General features: G+C 38.3%; 1 protein-coding gene across 2 annotated transcripts; it reads right to left on the bottom strand.

Moving 5' to 3' along the window:
* Positions 1-7,076: 7,076 nt before the first annotated feature.
* Positions 7,077-20,410, bottom strand: LOC139941869 (aquaporin-3-like). Of its 2 annotated transcripts, none has more exons than XM_071938506.1 (8): positions 20,298-20,410; positions 15,478-15,656; positions 14,066-14,195; positions 12,460-12,597; positions 12,097-12,215; positions 10,917-11,134; positions 10,299-10,469; positions 7,077-7,662 (listed from the first exon to the last, which is right to left on the bottom strand). In XM_071938506.1, the coding sequence occupies exons 2-8, from the start codon at positions 15,586-15,588 to the stop codon at positions 7,635-7,637; spliced, it is 915 nt and encodes a 304-aa protein (XP_071794607.1). In that variant the 5' UTR covers positions 15,589-15,656; positions 20,298-20,410; the 3' UTR covers positions 7,077-7,634. The 2 variants fall into 2 exon arrangements, with proteins under 2 accessions (XP_071794607.1, XP_071794606.1); XM_071938505.1 differs by lacking the exon at positions 20,298-20,410 and adding an exon at positions 17,421-17,452.
* Between the last annotated feature and the right edge of the window lie 1,752 nt (positions 20,411-22,162).

Genomic DNA, 22,162 nt, shown 5'->3' with positions numbered 1-22,162 from the left:
CTATAATTGTGGAAACAAATTAACTGATTGTTATGTGAACAGTTTGCACAATAATAGCTAATTTGGTACTTTACACATGATTTTGTAGAATTTAATCTTACAAAATGATGTGTAATTAAGTATACCCAATTATTGTGTAAACTGTTTACACAGCTACTTGGTTAAAAATCTTTTACACATAATTGTGTACACTTATCACACAACTGTTGTTTAAAAACTACACAACTGGGGTTGTGTAAACCGTTTACACAACAGTTGCTAGGTTCATATAGTAAACAGGGGTTGTGTAAAATGTTACACAAGTTGTGTAATATTTTTAACCAATTAATGTGTAAACCGTTTACACAACTAGTTGTGTAAAAAACTTTTACACATAATTGTGTACAATTATCACACAACTGTTGTTTAAAAACTACACAACTGGGGTTGTGTAAACCGTTTACACAACAGTTGCTAGGTTCATATAGTAAACAGGGGTTGTGTAAAATTTTACACAAGTTGTGTAAGATTTAACACAACCGAAATAACAGTGTACCCATTAAAGAAAATCATCTTGATCAAGGACACAACTGCCACCACCAGAATTCGAACCCACGCTTTGATGGCGTAACAACAATAACTTTGCGTTCAATGATCTCAAGGAAAGAGACACTTACCACCGCCAGAATCCGAACCCACGCTCGGATGGCTTAAAGCCATTGGACACTTTCGGTAAACAGTATTATCCAAGTCCCATACTTCGTGTATCACAACTTGTATGTAAAATAACAAACATGTGAAAATTAAGGCTCAATTGGCCATCGGAGTCGGGAAAAAATAGCGGGAAAACCCACCCTTGTATCCGCACGTTTCGCCTGTCATGACAATAAATCCGTAATTCTCGATATCGATAATTGATATTGTTTTTAATGTTTTCTCAAAAAGTAAACCAATTCATGGAATAACATTTCAAGAGAGAGAAGTCCGTGACCACTACCTTCTGTAAACCCTGTAAGTTATTTGTAAATCTGTGAACTTTTAATTTGTTTTCTGATCCGAAAGTGTTCAATGGCTTTAACCACAATAACTTTGCGTTCAATGATCTCAAAACAAATCGGCCATGACACACAAAAGGTGTTCATAGCGACCTTGAAATAATGTATGGCACTCCGGAAACCATTTCCCGGAACCTTCCAAGCAACCCGGAACCCATTATTTATGGATAAACGGAACGTCGAACTCATATCAGAGTCTGTACTGGCATTGTGATTATGTCCAACGATGTCTTCCACAGGTGAAGTGTAAAGTTAAATTAATTCCCTATCATCAGTAATTATTTGATGGGTCTATGATTATTTAATTAAAACCACCTTGTTGGTTCGATCGCTCCATGAACTGACCAGAACGTGAGGCCGAATCCAAACTGGTGGCTACGGCTGTTGCTGAGGGTGGAATCAAGCCGTAGCCATCGCTAATTCGGACAAAGCAAATCCCGGTCTAGGCTCGAGAGTTTTTTGTTGTTTTTTTTTAAACGAAAAAAATACTTAACATGTTTCTCTCTCGAAAAGAATACCTAAGTTCGAATGTTTTCAAACGATTATCACAAAGCTCTGATTTTAAGACATTTATAAGTAAAATCTTCAAGGAAAAAAGTTTTGACCGGCAGCATTATGTCTACTGGGATTAGGCTTGTAAGCGTATATCGAATGAGCCTCAAGTCAAAAGGCAATTATTAGCCAAAACCTACACACTCGTAGGCCTTATCACAAAATTAATGGCAGAGCACAAAATGTCGCGACAAAAAATGTTTCTCTGTGTATATTTGTCTTTGCTATGTCTTTCTTGCTGTCGTGTGAATGAACACAATATCCATCTTCCCATGAGAGTTTCAGGGCGGATATCTGAAATAAATATCACGGGTGTTGATTGAAATTCAAACTGTGACATCTGAAGCAGACACACTGATCCTACAACGGTGTAGCGTTACCCTATACGGGAGCCAAGAGATTCGAATATCCATAAAGCCCCGGTGTATACGGCAGGATATCAACTTATGAGGGCGTGTGTGGTATCTCCGGGATTTAAATGAAAGGTATACCTAGTCGTAGACGTATCAGTATGGAATATTGACGTCTTTTAAACCCTTTGGATGTCTGAAACTAATTCAACATAGCGGTTTGGGGTACATACATTTGAGCTTTAGAGTGTCGTTATAATCATGTGTGATTTGGTATTGAAAATCTCTTTAACCCAGTAATATTTTAGATGTGTTTTTGTCCTAGATTTTCTTTGGGTCTACGCAAAGACAAAGTGCTACAGAAATGTTTACGTGTTTTGGGTCTGAATGGAATAGGAAATAATGTGTGTGTTTTTTTTGCGATAAGTATTAACCATTTAGTATTGCAACCATATAAAATCATGGCCTCATCTGATATTATTAAAATGATTATTATTATTAAAATAAACATTGATTACAATTAGGGGGGTCATCAGAACTAATGTAATACAAGCTAATATCAAAGATGTTACCATAAGTGAGCGATGCTGTTCAAGCGTGAACATATGTTGAAAGTGTCACGCAGGGTTAAACGTCAATTGTGGTAAACATCAGTCCGTTATGGTCATATCATCTCGCTTCGTCTGAGATGATATTAGTAATTGATTTGCTTCTTCACCAATTATCAGACAAAACCCCTGATGAACCTGCCAACCCAACATCCCCTTCTTCATTTTTTGCATGTCAAGATGAATAACAAAAATCATTTATGCCTCAACACGTTTAATAATCAGAAGAGTTTTTACGGTAATTCAAATTCAAGATCTCAAGATTTTTTTTTCCCCAGCAGAGTTCACCCGATATCATGGGACAAACAAAAGTACGGAGTGTGATAAAGAATGATATTGATTGCACCGGGCCCCTTACGAGGAACATCCAGGGGTGAGCCGGAAGGTTGGCGAAATACTAAACTTTCCGCTTCGTGTCCCGTGAACAGAGTCAAGACATTGATGCCGGATGGACGTGAAAAGGTTTTGCCCGTCTATCTGACAAATTTCCGTAAATATATTCATGTTTCCCCCACAGTCTTTCATTTATTTCCACCCCCACCCCCTCCCTCTCAATGCAAGTGCATTCGTGTTTCGTATACTTATCTGTAGATGTCGTGCAACCTCGGTGCGTGTTTTACGAACTTTGATGTTATTGCTGCGATGTGTGTCGTATACACCTATTAATTAAATTGTTGTCAAAACAAAATGCAGCATGCGAGTCCTGTTCTTGTTCTTTAAGGAAGGGTACACATTACTCCACTATTGTATTGTCCATATCAAATTGACTGATTTGTAAAGAGCACTTAATCAATAGTTTTAAAACGTTGTAAAAATTAACCCCATTTTGGAAGTTTTTTGGGGGAAGGGGTATAATTTGTCACCTGGCAACTTGAATTTCAGGCATGAAAGCACCATTTCAATACGCACAAAAGGTCGTTTTTGTGTTGTTTGTCTTTCATTGCCCTATTTGACCTCGATGATCTATTTCAAGAGAATAATGAAAACAGAAAGAAAAAACTCGTTGCACGTGTGTGCTTTCATCAGATGCCTAAAAGGGTTTCATCATTCCTGAAGTAGGTTAATATTTGTGAGAAATTACCTACTTCTATAAAACAAATTGTTTACTTCAGACATCTTAATATGTTGACTGCTGCACGACCCCTACAGTACAACAGTTGTATCTTTTTGTATTATTTAGCTCCAATGAAAAACATAACACACCCCAACATAATAGACGAGAAACACACACTTCGATAACAAAACGGTGTACCGTGGAGAGCACATCAAAACTCTGTCTGAAGCCACATAGAGACAAGGGTCAATCAGAGTGATTAGCCTAGGTGAATCTCGAGGGGAAATGGTGATTCAACTATCTCCCTTCCGCCAATTGGGCGACCTGTCTCACTGACCGACTGTTAACCAGTCGGCCTACGGTCTTAGGCCTACGTTTGTCTCCCATCACCCCACCTGGAGCCCTGCATAATTATAGCTCGGATACTTAACAGTTTACACAACCAATATTTGAAGATGAAAAAAACAAAAGTTTTTTTCAATTTTGACCGAAAGGTCATCATTGAGGATTTTGTTAGAGGCCTACTAATCATCATCGCTGTTGTAGTTTCCTTGATAATTAGGCCTCGACCTGGCAGGCTTAGACGATGTGTAAACTGAGCGATCGATTAAAACAACAAGACGTATCGGCAGTGTAGCAAGTTTGATATTAGACTTCCATATTGTACAGCCGATATAAAAAAATAATAAAAAATTCGATATTGGACATTGGGCATTCACGAAAGGGTTGTACAATTTGTCTACCTTGTTATTCGGTATAGGATTTTATTGTTTACCAATCCACGTTTCGATCAGAATGCTCTGATCCTCTTCGGACTCTTTCCTCCAGTTTATGCAGTGCCTCGACCAGCAACACTCAAGTATTAAGTTAAAAAACTAAAGGGCTTTTCACACTGTCCGAAATCTCGGGGTCGGATACGGTTCCGAACCGGAGATTTTGTTAAAGGCAGTGGACACTATTGGTAATTACTCAAAATATTTATTAGCATAAAACCTTTCTTGGTGACGAGTAATGGGGAGAGGTTGATGGTATAAAACACTGTGAGAAACAGCTCCCTCTGAAGTGCCATAGTTTTCGAGAAAGAATTAATTTTCCACGAATTTGATTTCGAGACCTCAGATTTAGAACTTGAGGTCTCGAAGCCAACCATCTAAACGCGCACAACTTCGTGTGACAAGGGTGTTTATTTCATTATTATCTCGCAACTTCGATAACCGATTGAGCTCAAATTTTCACATGTTTGTTATTTTATGCATATGTTAAGATACACCAACTGTGAAGGCTAGTCTTTGACAATTACCAATAGTGTCCACTGTCTTTAATCTCTGATCCGTGTCGAAAAGAAGCAAGGCTGAGGCGGGTAGGACCCGGGTATGTTTCAACGCGGTTCGAAATGGAGGTAGTGTGAAAAGGCTTTTAGAGAGGTTTGCAGCAACACCATGTGATTATTATTATTTTTTTTTTTTTTTTTTTTTACCCTTGTTATCATCTCTTTCGATCATTTATCCTCCAGCTTGTTCTTTGATTTATTTTTTCAGCCTTTTTTTAGAGCTTGATTAATCTCCCTGTAACTTTTAAATTCGCTTACCTTGTTTTGATGGCAGTCTTTGAAAACTGGATATTGTTAGTGTCCGGAATGCTAGTTATAATCAAAACCGAAGAGGTTGCGAAAGTGACATTCGCAAACCATTCTTTTTTCTTCAATGGCCGTGCTTGATACTTCTAAAAATAATGTAATAGTTCCTTTGTCCCTGTACTTTCTTCCAGGGGCTGTGTACATTTCGGTACGCATATAAACTTCCATCAGAGTTCCCCTGTGTAGAAGTTTTATTGTTCTGATTGTCTCCATGGGTCTCCCTAAGGTAGTGGATGTTTAAAAGACAAGATTTCGCTTGAAATTTAGAGTGGAGGGTCGGGGTAGAGTATAAATGAAGTTTACAGTAAAGATCGATTGCTGAGTAGTCAATAATTTCCTATGCCTAGACAATTCTAGTACTACTAAACGTCGTGTATAATAATAAGCGTGAATGTTGATTAAATTATATTTCAAGGAATATCCTTTTCCTCTCTCTCTGCCTTGTGGTGCTTTTCATTGATTCTAACTCTACTATGCAGTCATGCCATGAAAACGGTTCCGGTTCATGCACTTTTTGACTCCCCATTCTGTTATTCTCCACTGCTTTTTTTGAATGTGTCTCATGGACTTATGATGTCAAGATATTGAACGTTAATGTACTCACGTGGTTTCCACATGAGTGCCCCCCCCCCAAAAAAAAAAAAAAAAAAAAAAAAAAGGTGATGGCGGGGAAGGGGTGCATCACATGTCGACAAATGATAAATATAGGATGTATTAAGCCCCGCTCAATGCACGGTGAATGCCAAATGTTTAGTGTTCAAAGTTCCACCATCTCTACCTTTGGAAAGCATTACACTACATGGTGACAAATTTCTACAGCTAAGCCATACAAAAACACCACGTTTAAACAAGATTTGTCCATCTTTCGGTAACATACAGGATTGAAAGAAGTGACAATAACACAAAGGCATTGTTCTCGTCTGCGTGTGATCAACAATAAATAAAACATGAAATAGCAAACCTGTGTACACAATTTGGCTGAGTCCACTGTGGAAGTCGGGATTAAAAAAAAAGTTAGAATGGGCATAATTTTCAGCACGTTTACATGCAAAACAGACAAAGTCAGTTGTTCCGGTTTTTTATGTTTTTAGATAATCGTTCTCGTATGAATACATTTTAAACAAGGGAATCAATGTGTGGTGAAGAGGTTTTCAACTAGTGGTTTAATCCCAATGAGGCATGGTTGATAATTTTACCGAGACGAAGGGTTTAAACAACTAGTTGAAACCAATTCAACACACTTTGATTCCCATTCATAATACCTTTTCGGTCAAAAACATCATCGCTTTTTGGTCGAAAAGTAAAATAAATGCAAAAATTATATTGTTAAATGATTTCTTTTAACACAACATTCCTCCAGCTATGAAATGGTGAAGCCCTCCGCCACCCTCGGGTAAACAACTCCTTAAAAGGGAATGCTGTGCGCGTCGCGCGTATCACGTGATGTGGCACAACTGTTTCAGCCGTTGCTCTCGACCAATATGAATAAAGAAACTGTCTTATAAGAACAGGTGCAAGGTCGCGTGTCACGCCCATGAATTAACACTTGTTACCGGTCATAAACAAAGGTTTATACACACCCACGTGACGCGCTCTCCACCAATAGGAATAGCGAAACTGTCTGAGGTATTTATGAATGGGAATTATTTCACACACAAAGATATTAATGAACTTTCATAATCAGTCCGCTCTCGGAATAAAATTAAACAATGATGTGTTTATGCGTATACCAATCCTAAAAATACTGTTTAGCCCGTGAATGAAAATAGGGCAATGACACCCAAAATGGTTTAAATTGAAAACAAACATCCTTTTAGCAGCATTACAGCAATTCTTAAATGCTTGATTTATTGATTAAGTTTCTTTAATATTAAGCTATAATAATGAGTTGACAACGCCTTAACTATACACGGGTGCATGGGTCCTGAAAGGGTGAGGGCGCCCTACGCCCTACGCTAATAATAGTACACCTTTGTTTTGCACAAACAAAAGTAATAATTATTTGTTTCCTGGTGTAAACTAAGTTCAACTACCGACGTCACAAACACAAGTCAAACACTGCATAAACTTAGAAAATGCAATTGACACTATTATATGGGCCGGTGTTGTCACCATGATTGCTATCAAAAAGCGATTGAATCAAAATAAGTATAAACCAGGTTCAAAACAACACCAATGTAACAGTGTTGGCAGATGATAATTGTTGGAGTTATCTAAACACATAATGATGGCGTACTCTGTTGTAGTACCCAGTCTTTTGCAATGTAGTAAACTTGCGGGTAAATCCATGATCCAATAAGATTGGTAAGGTTGTTGTCTCTCTAAAAACAGCCAGTAGGGTCTTCTCGACGTTTCGAACAGTAAAACTCCGCTTGTCTTCGTTTCTGCATGCGTTGTGGTTTACAGATTCGACTTGCAGACTTGTTGACTGTTGATAACAACATAAAGAAACAGGTTTTTTAGGGTTTAAAAGAACTGGTGATGGTTCTTGTTTCGTATTATGGCAATTTCTTTTTAACACTGCTCTCTTATTAAAACCGAAAAATAACTAAATAAAATTAGGGCTTCGCATAAAAAGAATGTTCGTAGAATCACCGATGTAATGGAAAACTAAAATAATGCCTATGTGCTATGGCGATGTCTTACATGCTGATTTAGTTATGACATAAAATGTTGATTTTGTTATTATTTATTTGTTTGATAGAAAATTATTACGGGTCGTTAATATTTTTCTTATGAGTTTCAAGCTGTCATTGGGTTAGCCTAATTGTTTTCATTAGTACATGAAAATGACTTCTAGTTGCACTGGTGTTTAATTATAAAAGCGTGAATTGGTAATGAAAACTACATCGACTAATAGATAATAATAACATTGTTTATTAATCAATTTGTACTAAAGGAACAGTATTGTTTACAAACGAATCTCTTCGGAAAGGGAGAACAAAAGTTTCCACGTTTCAAACAGTGTAATTTGATGTCTTCAGACATTTATGTGAGAAGCCCGATGACATTAGTAGACATTCCTTTCAGCTCAGCTTACTACTCACCTCCAAACTAGCCCCTCTCATTCACAAAACCAATCCGACGACACTCTAACAGGAGACGTTCTGCCTGGTCTTTTTCAAGTTCATTACTTTGCATGGTGGGAGTATAATTATACTCATAAGAGTTTTGCCATAGCCATCTTTTGAGTGAGCATAATATTGATCAAAAGGTTGAGTTGTCAACCCCGGTTTGTTTTCAGAACCAACACTGCTGAAGAGATTTGCACATGGTGCTACCGCAAACCTCACACAGTTCATTCCTGCTTATGTATAGTTTGACTATTATGTTATCGTTTCTCAAGCTTTTTAAATTGTACTTGCAAATGTTAGACTGGCGGTTACACACTATTGTGGAATTCTTATATCCCTCTTCATTCTTTTAATTATTTTGGTCAATTTTTGTGGTTTATAATTATGTTTAGAATTCTTGTTATTCTCTTTGGTTATTTCTGCCTCTTGTTTGAAGCTATCATAATTTGTACAGCGCCTTGGGTCCAGTTATGGATGTATTAATAATATTATTAGTAATGTTTTGATTAATACATTAACACAACATAGTTTTATAATTACAAATAATACATGATTTTATTGGAATTAATCAATGGAGACCGCGAGTATCTCTCAACCTGAGAAAAATTGTGACAAATTAACATACATAAAAACACCCGTAATGTACAACTTGACAGTATTATAAGTATACTAACATGATTACTGTTATATTTTGTGCTGACGTACTGTAAAATACACCTATATCCCAAACAAATTACTGATATTATTGCCTCAATTGGTCACGGCAGAAAAAATAAATAAAACGATGGCTAATTATCACAAAATTAATTATCGTAGTCCACTCGGTACACAAGAGGGCGCTATTAAGGTTTGGTACATGATGCGTGTATAGAGGTTCGCCACAGAAGATTCCCTTACAAGAAACATTGCTAAAGGCTGTTCCAAGATAGACCCCCCCCCCAAAAAAAAAAAAAAAAAAAAAAAAAAAAAGTGTCCCAGCCTCTTGAAAACAGAGTTTATTAAGATAAACTTAACTTCTCTTGTAATCTTCTTATAGCCTATAGAAAACCCATAAAACTTCCCACATTCTCATAGAACATTATAGTTATTAATGCATTATCATACGAAATCAAAGTGATGCTAACTTGCTTTTAAATACAAATGCAAACACCAGCATACATGTTTCAATGAATACAAAGTGGCAATTTACAAAATTAATTGAAAAAATAATGAAGTGAAATACTTTTTTTCAACTAGGGTTAGCTCTGATCATGGAAAGCCATAAAGTTAGTAGAGTGTTTATTAAACACTTGCAATGCAGGTTTTGCATGGTTGCGATGTCGCTGAAGTTTGTGTTATTGAAATAGGCTTAATAATGAGTATTTCAGGTCAAACATAATGATCATGCAGCATCAAACTATAATATGCATGGTGACACAAGCGCAAGCATAATCTTTATCATTGTGCCACCGTTTGTGTACATTTGCACATCAATTTAAACAATACCCCTTAAAAAGTCATGTATAATTTTAACCCCCATTTTGGATACGGCTTGTTGCTTGTGGCTCTTGGCTTCAACATGCAGTGTAAGCCATAGCCGTATATTGAATACACTTTTCATTTACGGGGACAACTTTGACTGGAAGTTTTTTTTTCATATGCAAATATCTTATAGATGTGAATGGTATTGCATAGCATTACAAAGAAGGCGACAGCATAAACAATATATATCTTGGTTGACTCTAAAAGGGTAACTGGTATCCTCGACCCCTCTTGACTTCACCAATATGGATACCAGACCGATGCGCACATTTGCGTCTACCAGTTACCGTTTAGAGCAAAAGTCCGTATCCGAATTAGCGACTAGAGCTACGGCTATTGGCTAGATTTCCGCGTCATCATGCGTTGAGGTATAGGACGTTCTTAGCAACACACTTAGCAACAGCCGTAGCTGTAGCCGCTAATTCGGACACGGCTTAGAGAATTACATATAACTGGGGCCTAGGCCTACCCTTCGTCTCGCTGATGGGAGCCCATTTCCGACACTTGTCGTTCATCTGTATGCTTATTGTAGGATGTATCGATGTGCATACTGACCATCAGATAGTAGATCCAACCACCTAATGGCCCACCCACTAATGGACCCACGATGGGTATCCACCACCACTGCATACCACCGGGTCTGTCCGGAAGAAATATTGGGGGAAAAGGATCAATCAATACTGAATCATCATTAGTGCAACACAATGGTCACAATGGTGGTACAATTTGACTGTTTAGGTGACACACCCATGACAACCACAACACTAACCCTAACCCCAGTGTAGGCCTTTAGATAAAACAAAAAGTGTTTGTTCTCGGAACGCGTCGGAACATAGGGGTGTCGGGATGAAGTGCTTTTGTTGTTGTTGTTGTTGTTGTTGTTGTTGTTGTTGTTGTTGTTGTTGTTGTTGTGGTTTTGGGTTGTGGGTTTTTTTTGTGTATGTTAAGGCAGTGTCCGAAACGGCGACTTCGACTACAGCTTTTAAGATTACATCAGTGCGTCTTCCGAATAGAGGCAGACGCCAGCGATCTCGCCGTTCTATAAAACCGAAGTCGCCGTTACGGACACGGTCCCCTCTATACTTACGCCCAGATGTCCGGTCCGTACCCAGCGATGGCGGTAAACAGACGGGGACCGAAGTCCCGGGCCGGGTTGATACCATAGCCGTAGTTATAGCCGAAGCTGATGCCGACAGCAAAGAATGTCAAGCCCACGAACAGAGGCTCCAAACCACTCGGTGGCTTAGAGTTCTTCTTGTCTGTAACGGCCATGATGCCTGCCACTAAGATGGCGGTGCCTACCACCTACGGTCAAACGAATAAATGGTTATAATAGATGTCGTGGGTTTGAATCCCGAGTAATATGCTTGTGTTGTTTGCTATTTTCTATCACAGGACTCGGGAAATACTGAGTATATATACAATGCTAACACACATCGGTGTAAGGGTAAAAACCTAAATAATTAAAGAAATAGTTGCCACAAGATTTCTGTCTGATTACTAAATCAAATGTTTGAAGTGAATGAAACTAACTGTGACCCTTTAAATAGAAGAAGGGTGTGGTTCAAAGTTATTACCTTTAAATGTCAGGAATGTGTTAACCCCTCCCGTGATTTGAACAGGGGACCTCATACTCCGGAGGCGAACGATTATTACTCAATCAGTTAAAAAATCTCGGAAAAATCCGTAAAGGCACTGTACACGTTTAGTAATTACTCGGAACAAAAATTAATTTAAAAACTGACTTGGTAACGAGCATTGAGCGCTGTTGAAAGTATACATCGTTGTGGGAAACGACTCCCTCTATGATAGCGTAACATAATTTTTGAGAAAGAGGTAATTTCTCACTAAAATATTAAAAGACTTCTAGCCAGAAGTCTAGTATTCCAATCCGAAAGCATACAAACTTGTCCGAAAGCATACAAACTTGTCCTACAAGGATGTTTTTTCTTTCATCATTTTCTCGGAACTTCGATGTCCAATTGAGCGCAAATTTCCACAGGTTTGTTATTTTATGCATATTAGGATACAGCAAGTGAGAAGACTGGTCTTTGACAAATTACCAAACAAGTTCAGTGCCTTTAATGAACATTTTCCGTCACAAATTGGTGAACCCCAAAAAGTTCATTGTCGTAAAATCCAACCAGTATTTCAGCAAAATGTTGCAAACCTTTGATCAACCAGACGCTCATAAAATACCAACTTTGTAAATACAAAAGATAATGTTACGCCAGTCCCGTTATCAAAGTTGGAAGACGATAACAAACCTGGTCTAGAAATCCTGCGCCCATCGTCACTCCTTCCGCCGGATAGGTGGCAAATATACCGGCCGTTCCGGTAGGTCCAAAGGCAGTTCGGTTACCTCCATCGATCTTGTTTATGGTGTCTGTATGTATAAGTTTAGTAGTAATACAGAGATAACAAAATGTTATTATGTAATAGTCACATGCTTATGGGGAAATATGTTTAACGGAGATTATGTCGCCCACGATGGAAAATTAAACGGGCTGGATGAGGATGGTTCAAAAGAGGGCGCTATCAGAAAAGTGTGTTCACACGTCGTCGTACTGATATCATAAGATATTGATTAGCAATTAAGGGTGATCTTCTCCATGTATATAACAACTCACCGTAGTATACAGCAAACACCGTGACGGCACCCAAGAAGGCCCCGATGAGTTGGGCCAACGCGTAGACAGGCAGTGCAATCCATTTCATCTGACCAAGGGTACAGAGGGCTAGAGATACGGCTGGGTTTAAATGACCTCCTGTTATATAGACAAAGTGTACAGTTCTTAAAGGAACACTTTGCCTTGGATCGGTCGAGTTGGTCAATAAAAAACGTTAGTAACCGTTTGTTATAAAATGCATATGGGTAGAAAGATGTTGTAAAAGTAGAATACAATGATCCACACAAACATGCCTCGAAATTGCACGGTTTTCCTTTTACCTCGTCGACTAACACGGTCGGCCATTTATTGGATTCAAATTTTTGACTCCCATAAATGGCCGACCGTGTTAGTTCGCACAGTAAAACCACGCAATTTCGAGGCAAACTTGTGTGGATCATTGTATTCTACTTTTACAACATCTTTTCAACCATATGTATGTTATAACAAACGGTTCCAAACGCTTTTTATAGACCAACTCGACCGATCCAAGGCAACGTGTTCCTTTAACTGAAATATCTAGAGTTGTGTAAAATTACCTTCTGGTAGACATAAAAGTATAGTTCTTACTGAAAATAAAATATAGTTTAGTTTGGTTTCTGTTTGGTGTCGGATCGATAGTGTACAAAAATTCATTATTAATCTTGAAAACCAGCATAGCGAAATGTCGAGACAACGCCTCTTTCTGTTTCCCCAAAATTCATCCAAAGTACTTCACACTATACTCCGTAGGTTATAGTTAATTCTGTTTAAAATCATCTCTTTGGCATGCATTCTTTTGGATCGTGTACATTTTTAAACAGGTTAGAGGTTTTACTTGTATCATGTTGACCAGCTGAGCAATCAGGAACTTAAATGTAAACTACAGAGAAGTAAACTACCAAAGTTTGAATACTGTTTGTTTTGCCATCACTTATTGTGCAGCCAGTCAGGCTTCCTTCTTTTGTACACAGTTTATCAAATGCTGCTTTAACTTCAACAGTTCAAGTTGCTGCATAATAATGAGCGTTTCAAATACCGAGCGCGCGCTCCCTGTGCTATTTTTAGACTGAGCCGGCACTCGATGATCGCGGGGGGGGGGATGCGTCGTCGTCCACATTCTCACACCACACACAGTACACCGTCCGGATTTGTATAAGTGGGTTCAAAATAATGATACTTTCAGTGGCCCGTCTCTTAAATTGGCAAACTCCCAGACAATTAAAATTTACGAATTCCTTGGTCTTTCTTTTTACACAATGGCTCATTGAAACGTCAGCGCATTGTCCATTTGGACACATCACTCACACGTGAATAGAGTCTTGCAGTTAGTCTGATTTACTGTAAGTTTACTGCTGGATGGGAGGTATTCAAGTGTAGAATAACAGAGGTCGTGGGCTCGAATCCCAGTAATGCATGTGTTTTTGTTGTCCACAGAGCTCGGGAAAATGCTGAGTATAGAGTGCTAACTGATAACACACATCAGTTGTGTATACGAGTAAAGTCAACATTTACAGGCTAAATATGGCTGGACATTTAATGGAGTGTTACAGGCTAAATATGGCTGGACATTTAATGGAGTGTATACCTGAGACGGAGGCAGTGAAGTAAACACCGAGCATGAGGGCGAAGGCATAGCCGATATTAACGTTCAGGAAGCCCGCCCCCGTATCGTTACCAAAGAACTGTCGTTGTGCAATGGCGCCATCACCGATCATCTGCAGCCAGGGACGGAAGAACAGCAAAGAAATAAAGGTTGGTGATTTAAAAAAAAAATTGTTTTAACAGACGAATTGTGTACAGTTTGTAGGGAAAAGTTTCCGTATGGCGCCACCACTTTTTCATTCGATATGAAATAATATAGTATCTAATTTACCTGATTGATATATCCCTTTTTTTAAAAATGAGTGAAAAAGTGGTGGCGCCATACGGAAAGTTATCCCAAAAACAAAACCAGAGTCAAAAGCACTGGACAACTTTGGTAATTTAAACAAAACCAGAGTCAAAAGCACTGGACACCTTTGGTAATATTGTCAATGACCAGAATTCTCACGTGAAAAATAAGACCCAAGTGGTCATCGAAATTGCAAGAGAATAGTGAAAGAAAAAAACACATGTTGCGCAAACTAATGAGCGTGCTTTCAATGTATAAAAGGGCTGAGGCCTGAGGTCTTTTATTAGTGTGAGTGGGTAATTACCTCTTTCTCAAAAACTACATTACTTCAGAGGGAGTCGTTTCTCACAATGTGTTATACTATCAGCAGCTGACCATTGCTCGTTACCAAGTAAGTTTTGATGGTAACAATTATTTTGAGTAAGTACCAATAGTGTCCTGTTCCTTTAAACAAGGGATAGCAATCATAAACATTGGTAAATGGTGTTTGAAACTTTGCATAGTATGGATAATAAGATCAATTATAAATATAAATATTAATAGTAAACTTGCGGGTACAACCATGGGTAAAAACTCTTTTAAAGGAGTGGTGGCTCTGAAAGAGCCGGTTTGGTCTCGACGTTTCGAACAGTATAATCTGCTCCCTCTAGCCATATACGTAAGCTCCACCACCACCAGTAGTCCAGCATTCTGAAGACGAGCAGAGTATACTGTTCGAAACGTCGAGACCAAACCGGCTCTTTTCAGAGCCACCACTCCTTCAAAAGAGTTTTTACCCATGGTTGTGCCCGCAAGTTTACTATTAATATTTATATAAGCATTGGTACTTGACCGGTAGAGGGGCAGCATCCACTGTTTTTGTTAAGGCCGCCTCAGGGGGTTCTGTGGCTAATTGTAGTTGCAGACAGTAATTCATGTCGCGATATCGGCGACTACTTTAACCAACATGAACGTCGCCAATCAAGACAACACCACCACCACCACCACCACCACCACCACCACCAACAACAACAACAACAACAACAACAACAACAACAACAACATCGGCAAACAAACAAACAAACAAACAAACAAAAAACGAAACCAAAAGCCCCTTTTTTACTCACCACCAGCATGAACGTCCCTATAAGTTCGGCCAAAAATTGCCGGCCGAGAAGACTTCTAAGTCGGACATGATCCAAGACATTCTCTACCGAGTTGAACCAATTCTCAGTCATTTTGTTAACTCCTTCAGTATCACTTGACAACACAAGTGTACAGTTGCTTGGTTGGTTTACAGATGACACTGTTTTGAAATAAGACAAAATGGGCATTGGCCGTTTGTGGTTAAAACTGGAAAACGTTTTAGGTATTTATACGTTGAAGATAAGGAATGCTACCAAATAATGTTTCGCATTAATGTTTTTTTTTCTTTTTTCTTTTTACCAAACAACATCTCCCAAAGCGACTTACATTGCAGACATGTGCACTGATCAAAGGTCAGTGGTATGACAACTAGATCATTCGCAGTCAGTCCCAGTGACGATATTACCACTCAATGGTCAAGGCCGTTTATTGCAGTCAAGTGCCATTTCATTCCACCACGCAAGCTTATCAGTAATAAAATTACATGATGACATAACACTGATACGAGAACATTCCCCGTTAGTTTATGCATAAGTTGTATGTGTCGCCAAACTTCCCGCACTTGTAATTTATCTTGGCCTTCCTTTAGAATGGGTCTGTATTGTTTGTTATGTATGCCTTCCGATCGTCAATATCTTCTGTGTATTCTTTGCATTGAAGTATGATTTTTGCCCTTGCCTAAACTTAAAGGAACACGTTGCCTTGGATCGGTCGAGTTGGTCTTTGAAAAACGTTTGTAACTGTTTTTTATAAAATGCATATGGGTAGAAAGATGTTGCAAAAGTAGAATACAATGATCCACACAAACATGCCTCGAAATTGCGTGGTTTTCCTTTTACCTCGTCGACTAACACGTCGCGGCCTTTTATGGGGGTCAAAATTTTGACTCCCATAAATGGCCGACGGTGTTAGTTCGCACAATAGAAGGAAAACCACGCAATTTCGAGGCAAACTTGTGTGGATCATTGTATTCTACCTTTAAAACATCTTTCCAACCATATGCATTATATAAAAAACTGTTACGAACGCTTTTGTTTTGACCAACTCGTCCGATCCAAGGCAACGTGTTCCTTTAATACTTCTTCTACGATTACAAACACTACTGCCATCTGATACGGGAAAATGTCCGTTAGTTATGCACTATTTTTATTTGTATACTCAATGCTCGCCAACTATTCTCACACTTGTAATTAATCCTGGCCACCCTTAACAACTATTGTAATCATGCCTAAGAATTAATACAATAAACCTGACCCTGAACTGCATTGTTGGACTGTTGCGTTGCCTAACTTGTTAATACACCTTCGAGGATTACAAAATCTACTGTCATCATACGAGAAAACTCCCGTATCAGTTGCGAACACTTTGTTTTGTTATGCATTCAATACTTGCCAAACGTCATGTACTTGTAAATTAATCATGGCCACCTTAGAAAGAGTCTGTATAGTTTGTAATGTGGCGATCTTGCCGATTTCACTTTGTTTTGTATTCTTGCCTTTTGATTTGCGGCTGCTGTGCCACCTTAATTATTACTGATTTAGACGAAGTTCTTGTTCACTGTTCATGACTTTGACATGTACCTATCGTTTTTGAAATCATAAAATAGTCGTATGCCAGGAAGAAGTGTTTTATAACCATCCTTCCAGACACAGGACATCCTCTTGTCTCCAGTAACAAAAGGCCGTATGTAATAACATAACCCCTGACAAAACAAACAAATAATTATGACATTTATAATAACATTTGTGTTGCTATAAAGTTACTTTCAAAAAAAATGTTCCATTCCTACTCAGTAAAAATGCAGCAAGTGACATACAAACGACAAGAAACCGGTCAAACTTTCACGCTCAGTTATTATTATTATTATTATTAATATTATTAATTTTTTAACAAAACAATATTAATTTGCACATGAATTGCTTACTCCGTTTTTTCCGGTCTATACTACGTCTTCCGTCTGGGGGCACACATCGATAAAGTGACCGTAAAGTACACCCAACGGAACCCGGTCGGTTATAATCGCTTCGGTCTAGCCAGTCTTATCTACAAAGTTAGTCTCGTGATGATCACGAGGGTGGGGGATTCGTTTATCTTTGGTTCTTAAAATTTGCTGGTCATGTGCTAGCCTCAAGTCATAAAGTTACATTGTATGCCGACAACTATTAATGCACAGTCGTTGTGTTGTGGCTTACTTTACAGTGTGATTTCATATTTAAGTAGACTTGTTGTATACTTCAATGTATACTCTTTTGTAATTCGGCCAGTAGACTGTAATGAGCAGTTTTTAATTAACCAATAATCACTACCTTCTGGTGAACTTCTGGAGCAAAAAACAAAATATGATAACAACAAAATAATCTGCTTAAAGATGGGGTGCTCCCCGGGGAATTTCGTTTACAAAGTCTGTATACACATCTCACTCTCTTGTCCGAGTGGTGTCAGTTCGCTCTTTTGGGAGTGAGAGCAATTCTTTGTCACTCTGTTGAGTGAAATTGGAACAAACTTAACTCTAAATCGAGTTGAAAGTGCCCGTCTTTCACTCTAGAAAGAGTTGTCATCTGTGTGGCTCTTTGCAAGAGTGGTATGACGCACAAAACGAGTGGTTTTTATCACTTACACATTATTAGAGACTACAGGGGCAAAGAAACAACTATATTGCAAAATTAAATTGGCGTTTGGTAAAACCACTGTTTACAGCAAGCACCTATGGAACGGGGCCGGGGTTATTTTGTAATTCCCAAACCTGGCGTGATAAGAATCGCACTCAGTGATCTACGATTAGAGATCAGCTCCAGATAAGCACACTGTGGACCTCGTGCTGCAGCTTATGAGCACAACAATAATATAGCCAAGCCTAACAAAATTACGCTAACCAGAATGAGAATACAAAACTTACATTTCGGTAAGTGCACATGTTTGTGACCGGTAGCTTGCTCATTTTCTGCATTGCATACAAGTTTCTTTGCGCCAACAGAACAGGGCCCAATTCCATAGCGCTGCTTAACGGTAAGCAAATTTGCGTGATAACTGTAGCAGACAAATTTGCTTAAGCCTAAGCGTATTTCACAGGTTAGCAGAAAAATTGGGCGGCCATATTGCGTGTTTACCGTGGATTTGCATTGTGACGTCATTTATTTTCGTGCGGTAAAGCACCGGAAGGTAAGCATGCCTTTTCGTTTGCTTACGGTTAGCAGTGCTATGAAATGTAAATCGCACAGTAAGCAAAAAATTGGCCGCTAAGCAGCGCTATGAAATTGGGCCCTGTTAAGCAGGTATCTGCTACAAGTAGATGTATTGAAAATGGGTCAGGGATGTGTTATGGCATTGTGTTGTAAACAATTTGCCATGGTTTTCTGTGGTTTTGATACGCATAATACAAACACAACTTGGTTTGTGTTTATAGTTTGCTTTTTACACTAAAAGAAATTATTTCTTAATTCAAGTGTATCCAATAACCATGGATTTATTGTATTAGTCTATAATGGTATCGGACCGTGACAATTGTCCCCTTTTCCTTTTCAACAATAAATAGCTATACGTATGGCTGCGTGTTCGCTTCCTAGTTCTACAGACACATTGGAGCGTGCTTTTTATACACACATACGCCCCCTAAACCCCCTATCACAAAGAGCCGGAGTTCAAGGGCGACTGCAGTAAAATGTGTTTATCGTATCACACACAGTTAAACTTTGCCCTGCAAAAAAGCTGAATAGTATAATCAGTGGGAAAGTTGACATGAAGAGCATTACAACTTCATAACACGTTATTCTCAGCTTAGGTCCTTGCCAAAGCTAATGATTTGTTTTTAAAGATGCTATGTCAGATTTTTGGCCCGAACCATTAAGCAATAGATTTTTTTGAGTGATGGTATTTCAAAGAGTATCACCCGCTCTAACGAAAACAAGTTTAACTTTTACTTTTAATGGTCAGGAACCATGACAAAAATTTAAAACGTTTCTTAAAAAACACATAAAATTGGTCACGTGATATATTGTCGGGATCCCGACAAAAATTAATTTTGAGCACTTTTATTTCACTGCTACTAATAATTGGCGGACTTTTTCGAGCAATGGCTCAAATGAAAGCTTGTAATTTCTCGACCCCCATCAAAATACCTAAATCAAATTTTTTTGGTAAAATCGGCAAACAATCTGACATAGCATCTTTAAATGATGGAAAACTAACGACAGGCAAAAACATTTTCTTGGCTACGCAATTAAATCTTAAAGACTACACTGGAAACTAATGGTAAATATTGTCAAAGATCAGACTTCTCACTTGGTGTATCTCAACATGCACAAAATAACAAACACGTGAACATTTTGAGCTCAATTATTGGTCGTCGAAGATGCGAGATAATAATGCAAGAAAAAACACCATTGTATAGCAACGATTTGATGTGCTCTCAGTTGCTTGATTTCGAGACCTCAAATTCTAATTAAATTTATGAGGTATCGAAGTCAAATTCTTGTAAAATTACGTTCTTTCTCGAAAACTACGTTACTTCAGAGGGAGCTGTTTCTCACAATGTGTTAGATAGCAATAGCTCTCCATTTATACTCGTTACCAAGTATGGTTTCATGCTAACAATTATTTTGAGTAATTACTAATAGTAGTGTCCACTGCCTTCAACAGTAAGACTTTGACTTTGGCAGTTGTGAAAACTTGCTATAATCGTTGAACGGTTGTGAATGGTTTTCCATGTGCAACGTGCCATCCCTTCCACCCACTTTTACCACACTCTGGAAACTCCAACATTGTTAGTTTTGACATCAAAGTACAAAATACTACAACTACTTACCGACACTCCGTCGAGAGTGTTGGTGGTTTCGCTGACTGGTTGTTGTTTCCTTTCTCCTGGTCTAGACACTGGCTAAAATAATTTCCTGCGTTGAAAGTGTAGCATGGGTATAGCGCCCTCTCTTGAAGGAAATCCAATCATTTCGATTGTGATCGTATCAAAGCATTGTCCGGACCAACGTTTGATTTTTGGAACGTGGACTAGACTAGAACCTTGTGTATTAATGTACTTCATGTCGTTTCTAAATGGCCACAAACATAGTTTATGAAAACAGTTTTCTAACTGTTTTCAATATTGTGTTTACCAAAGAATAACAAAGGAAAACACAAACGTCGCGACACAAGTTCGACTTTTGATTTGCCTCTATATCCCTGAAACACTTATGTTTTACGTGTGGAATTTTGAACCATTCGATTGTATTATTATTTTTTTTTAAGGAGTGCCCCCTGAAAAGACAAGCATAATATCCCATAGGGATAGCTAAGAGCTTGTTTCAACATACCATTCCACGGGTTACAGCACATCAATCTATGCACAAAATGAAATCATCCTCAACCTGTTCTAACGTTAGTTTTACTCTCTCTTTTTTGTGTTTTAAATAGCCCCGTTATGGTCTGATAGACAGGGATGAGATTGTTCAGACTTTTGGCTGAATTCAGACTTGTCATGTCGGCCTGATGAAGAAAATCAGACAATATTTTTTTCCACAAAAAATAAAGAAATCCTGCTCATTGGTCTACTTCTCTAGTGCTTTGGATACTGTTCCCAATAGCTCCTTGTAATCCCATGGGTTACCAAACGGTAGAAATGCCATCATTTCAATACCTTTGATTTGGTATCAAATATTAGTATATAGTATAATTACTATATTAGTATAATGACTCTCACCCCTAGATAGATCAAGCAGGGAAGGTAGTGGAAGCACCTAAATACCATGTACTTAGCATAGGACCAACATCACAGCATCAACAACGAAGTAGTTGTCGCTACGAAAGTTTGTCCAGTTATAAAATTAACACAAAATAATTAGTTATACTCCCAAAGTGCTACCACTACCTTTCTTATTGTATACTTCAGATTATTCTTAAGTAGGATTCGAACCTAGCACTGTGTGAGTACAATCAAGTAATGTTTGGCGTAAAACGATGTAGGCCCACATAAAACATTTATATGTACCAAAATCTATGTTGTGGTTCTGAGACTAAAACTAATACAGCCTTGAACAATGAGTCTGGTTTCCTTCTGCGTTTACAAAACACACAGCAACAAACACTTGAAATGTTATAGAACATTACAAAAACATTAGGGACATACCAAAATACAACGAACAAACAGAAGCCTATAGGGATTGCCCAAAAGCGAACAAAATTACTATCCAAAAGAGCAATCCTTTTAGGTTTAATTAATAAGACAAAAACACAAGCGATAAAAACGGGGGACATTTTACAAATGAAAGTTAACCATGTACATTCAGTGTATTATACTTTTGGCATGGTGTTAAAGGGTGTACTTAGATTGCAGCGTTATGAGAGCACGTTAAACCTGAGAGTTAATTCAACGGCGATGCATCAAAACATTTGACATATGAATCCACAAGCAATGCCGGTCTGTTGGCACATTGTGAAGTGTAAACTGCCTTGTTAGTTGTAGTTGCTGTTTTTCTTGCAATGGGTTTACAATACCAAGCCAAAGTTCACGTTATGCATTTATAGTCAGCAATATTCATGCAGATTTTATTGTATGCATGTCTACGACATGAATGGTGGTCATGACGTACACGCTGGGCTTTATGGTTCACTGATTTGAATATTTCACAATATTTTGTATTGCTTAGCAACATAGGGCTTCCCCATTAGACTTGTAAA

Source organism: Asterias amurensis, chromosome 9, assembly GCF_032118995.1.
Source record: "Asterias amurensis chromosome 9, ASM3211899v1".
Classification (NCBI taxonomy): domain Eukaryota; kingdom Metazoa; phylum Echinodermata; class Asteroidea; order Forcipulatida; family Asteriidae; genus Asterias; species Asterias amurensis.
Note: the sequence above shows the minus strand (reverse complement) of the source record. Positions and strands in the feature narration are given on the sequence as shown.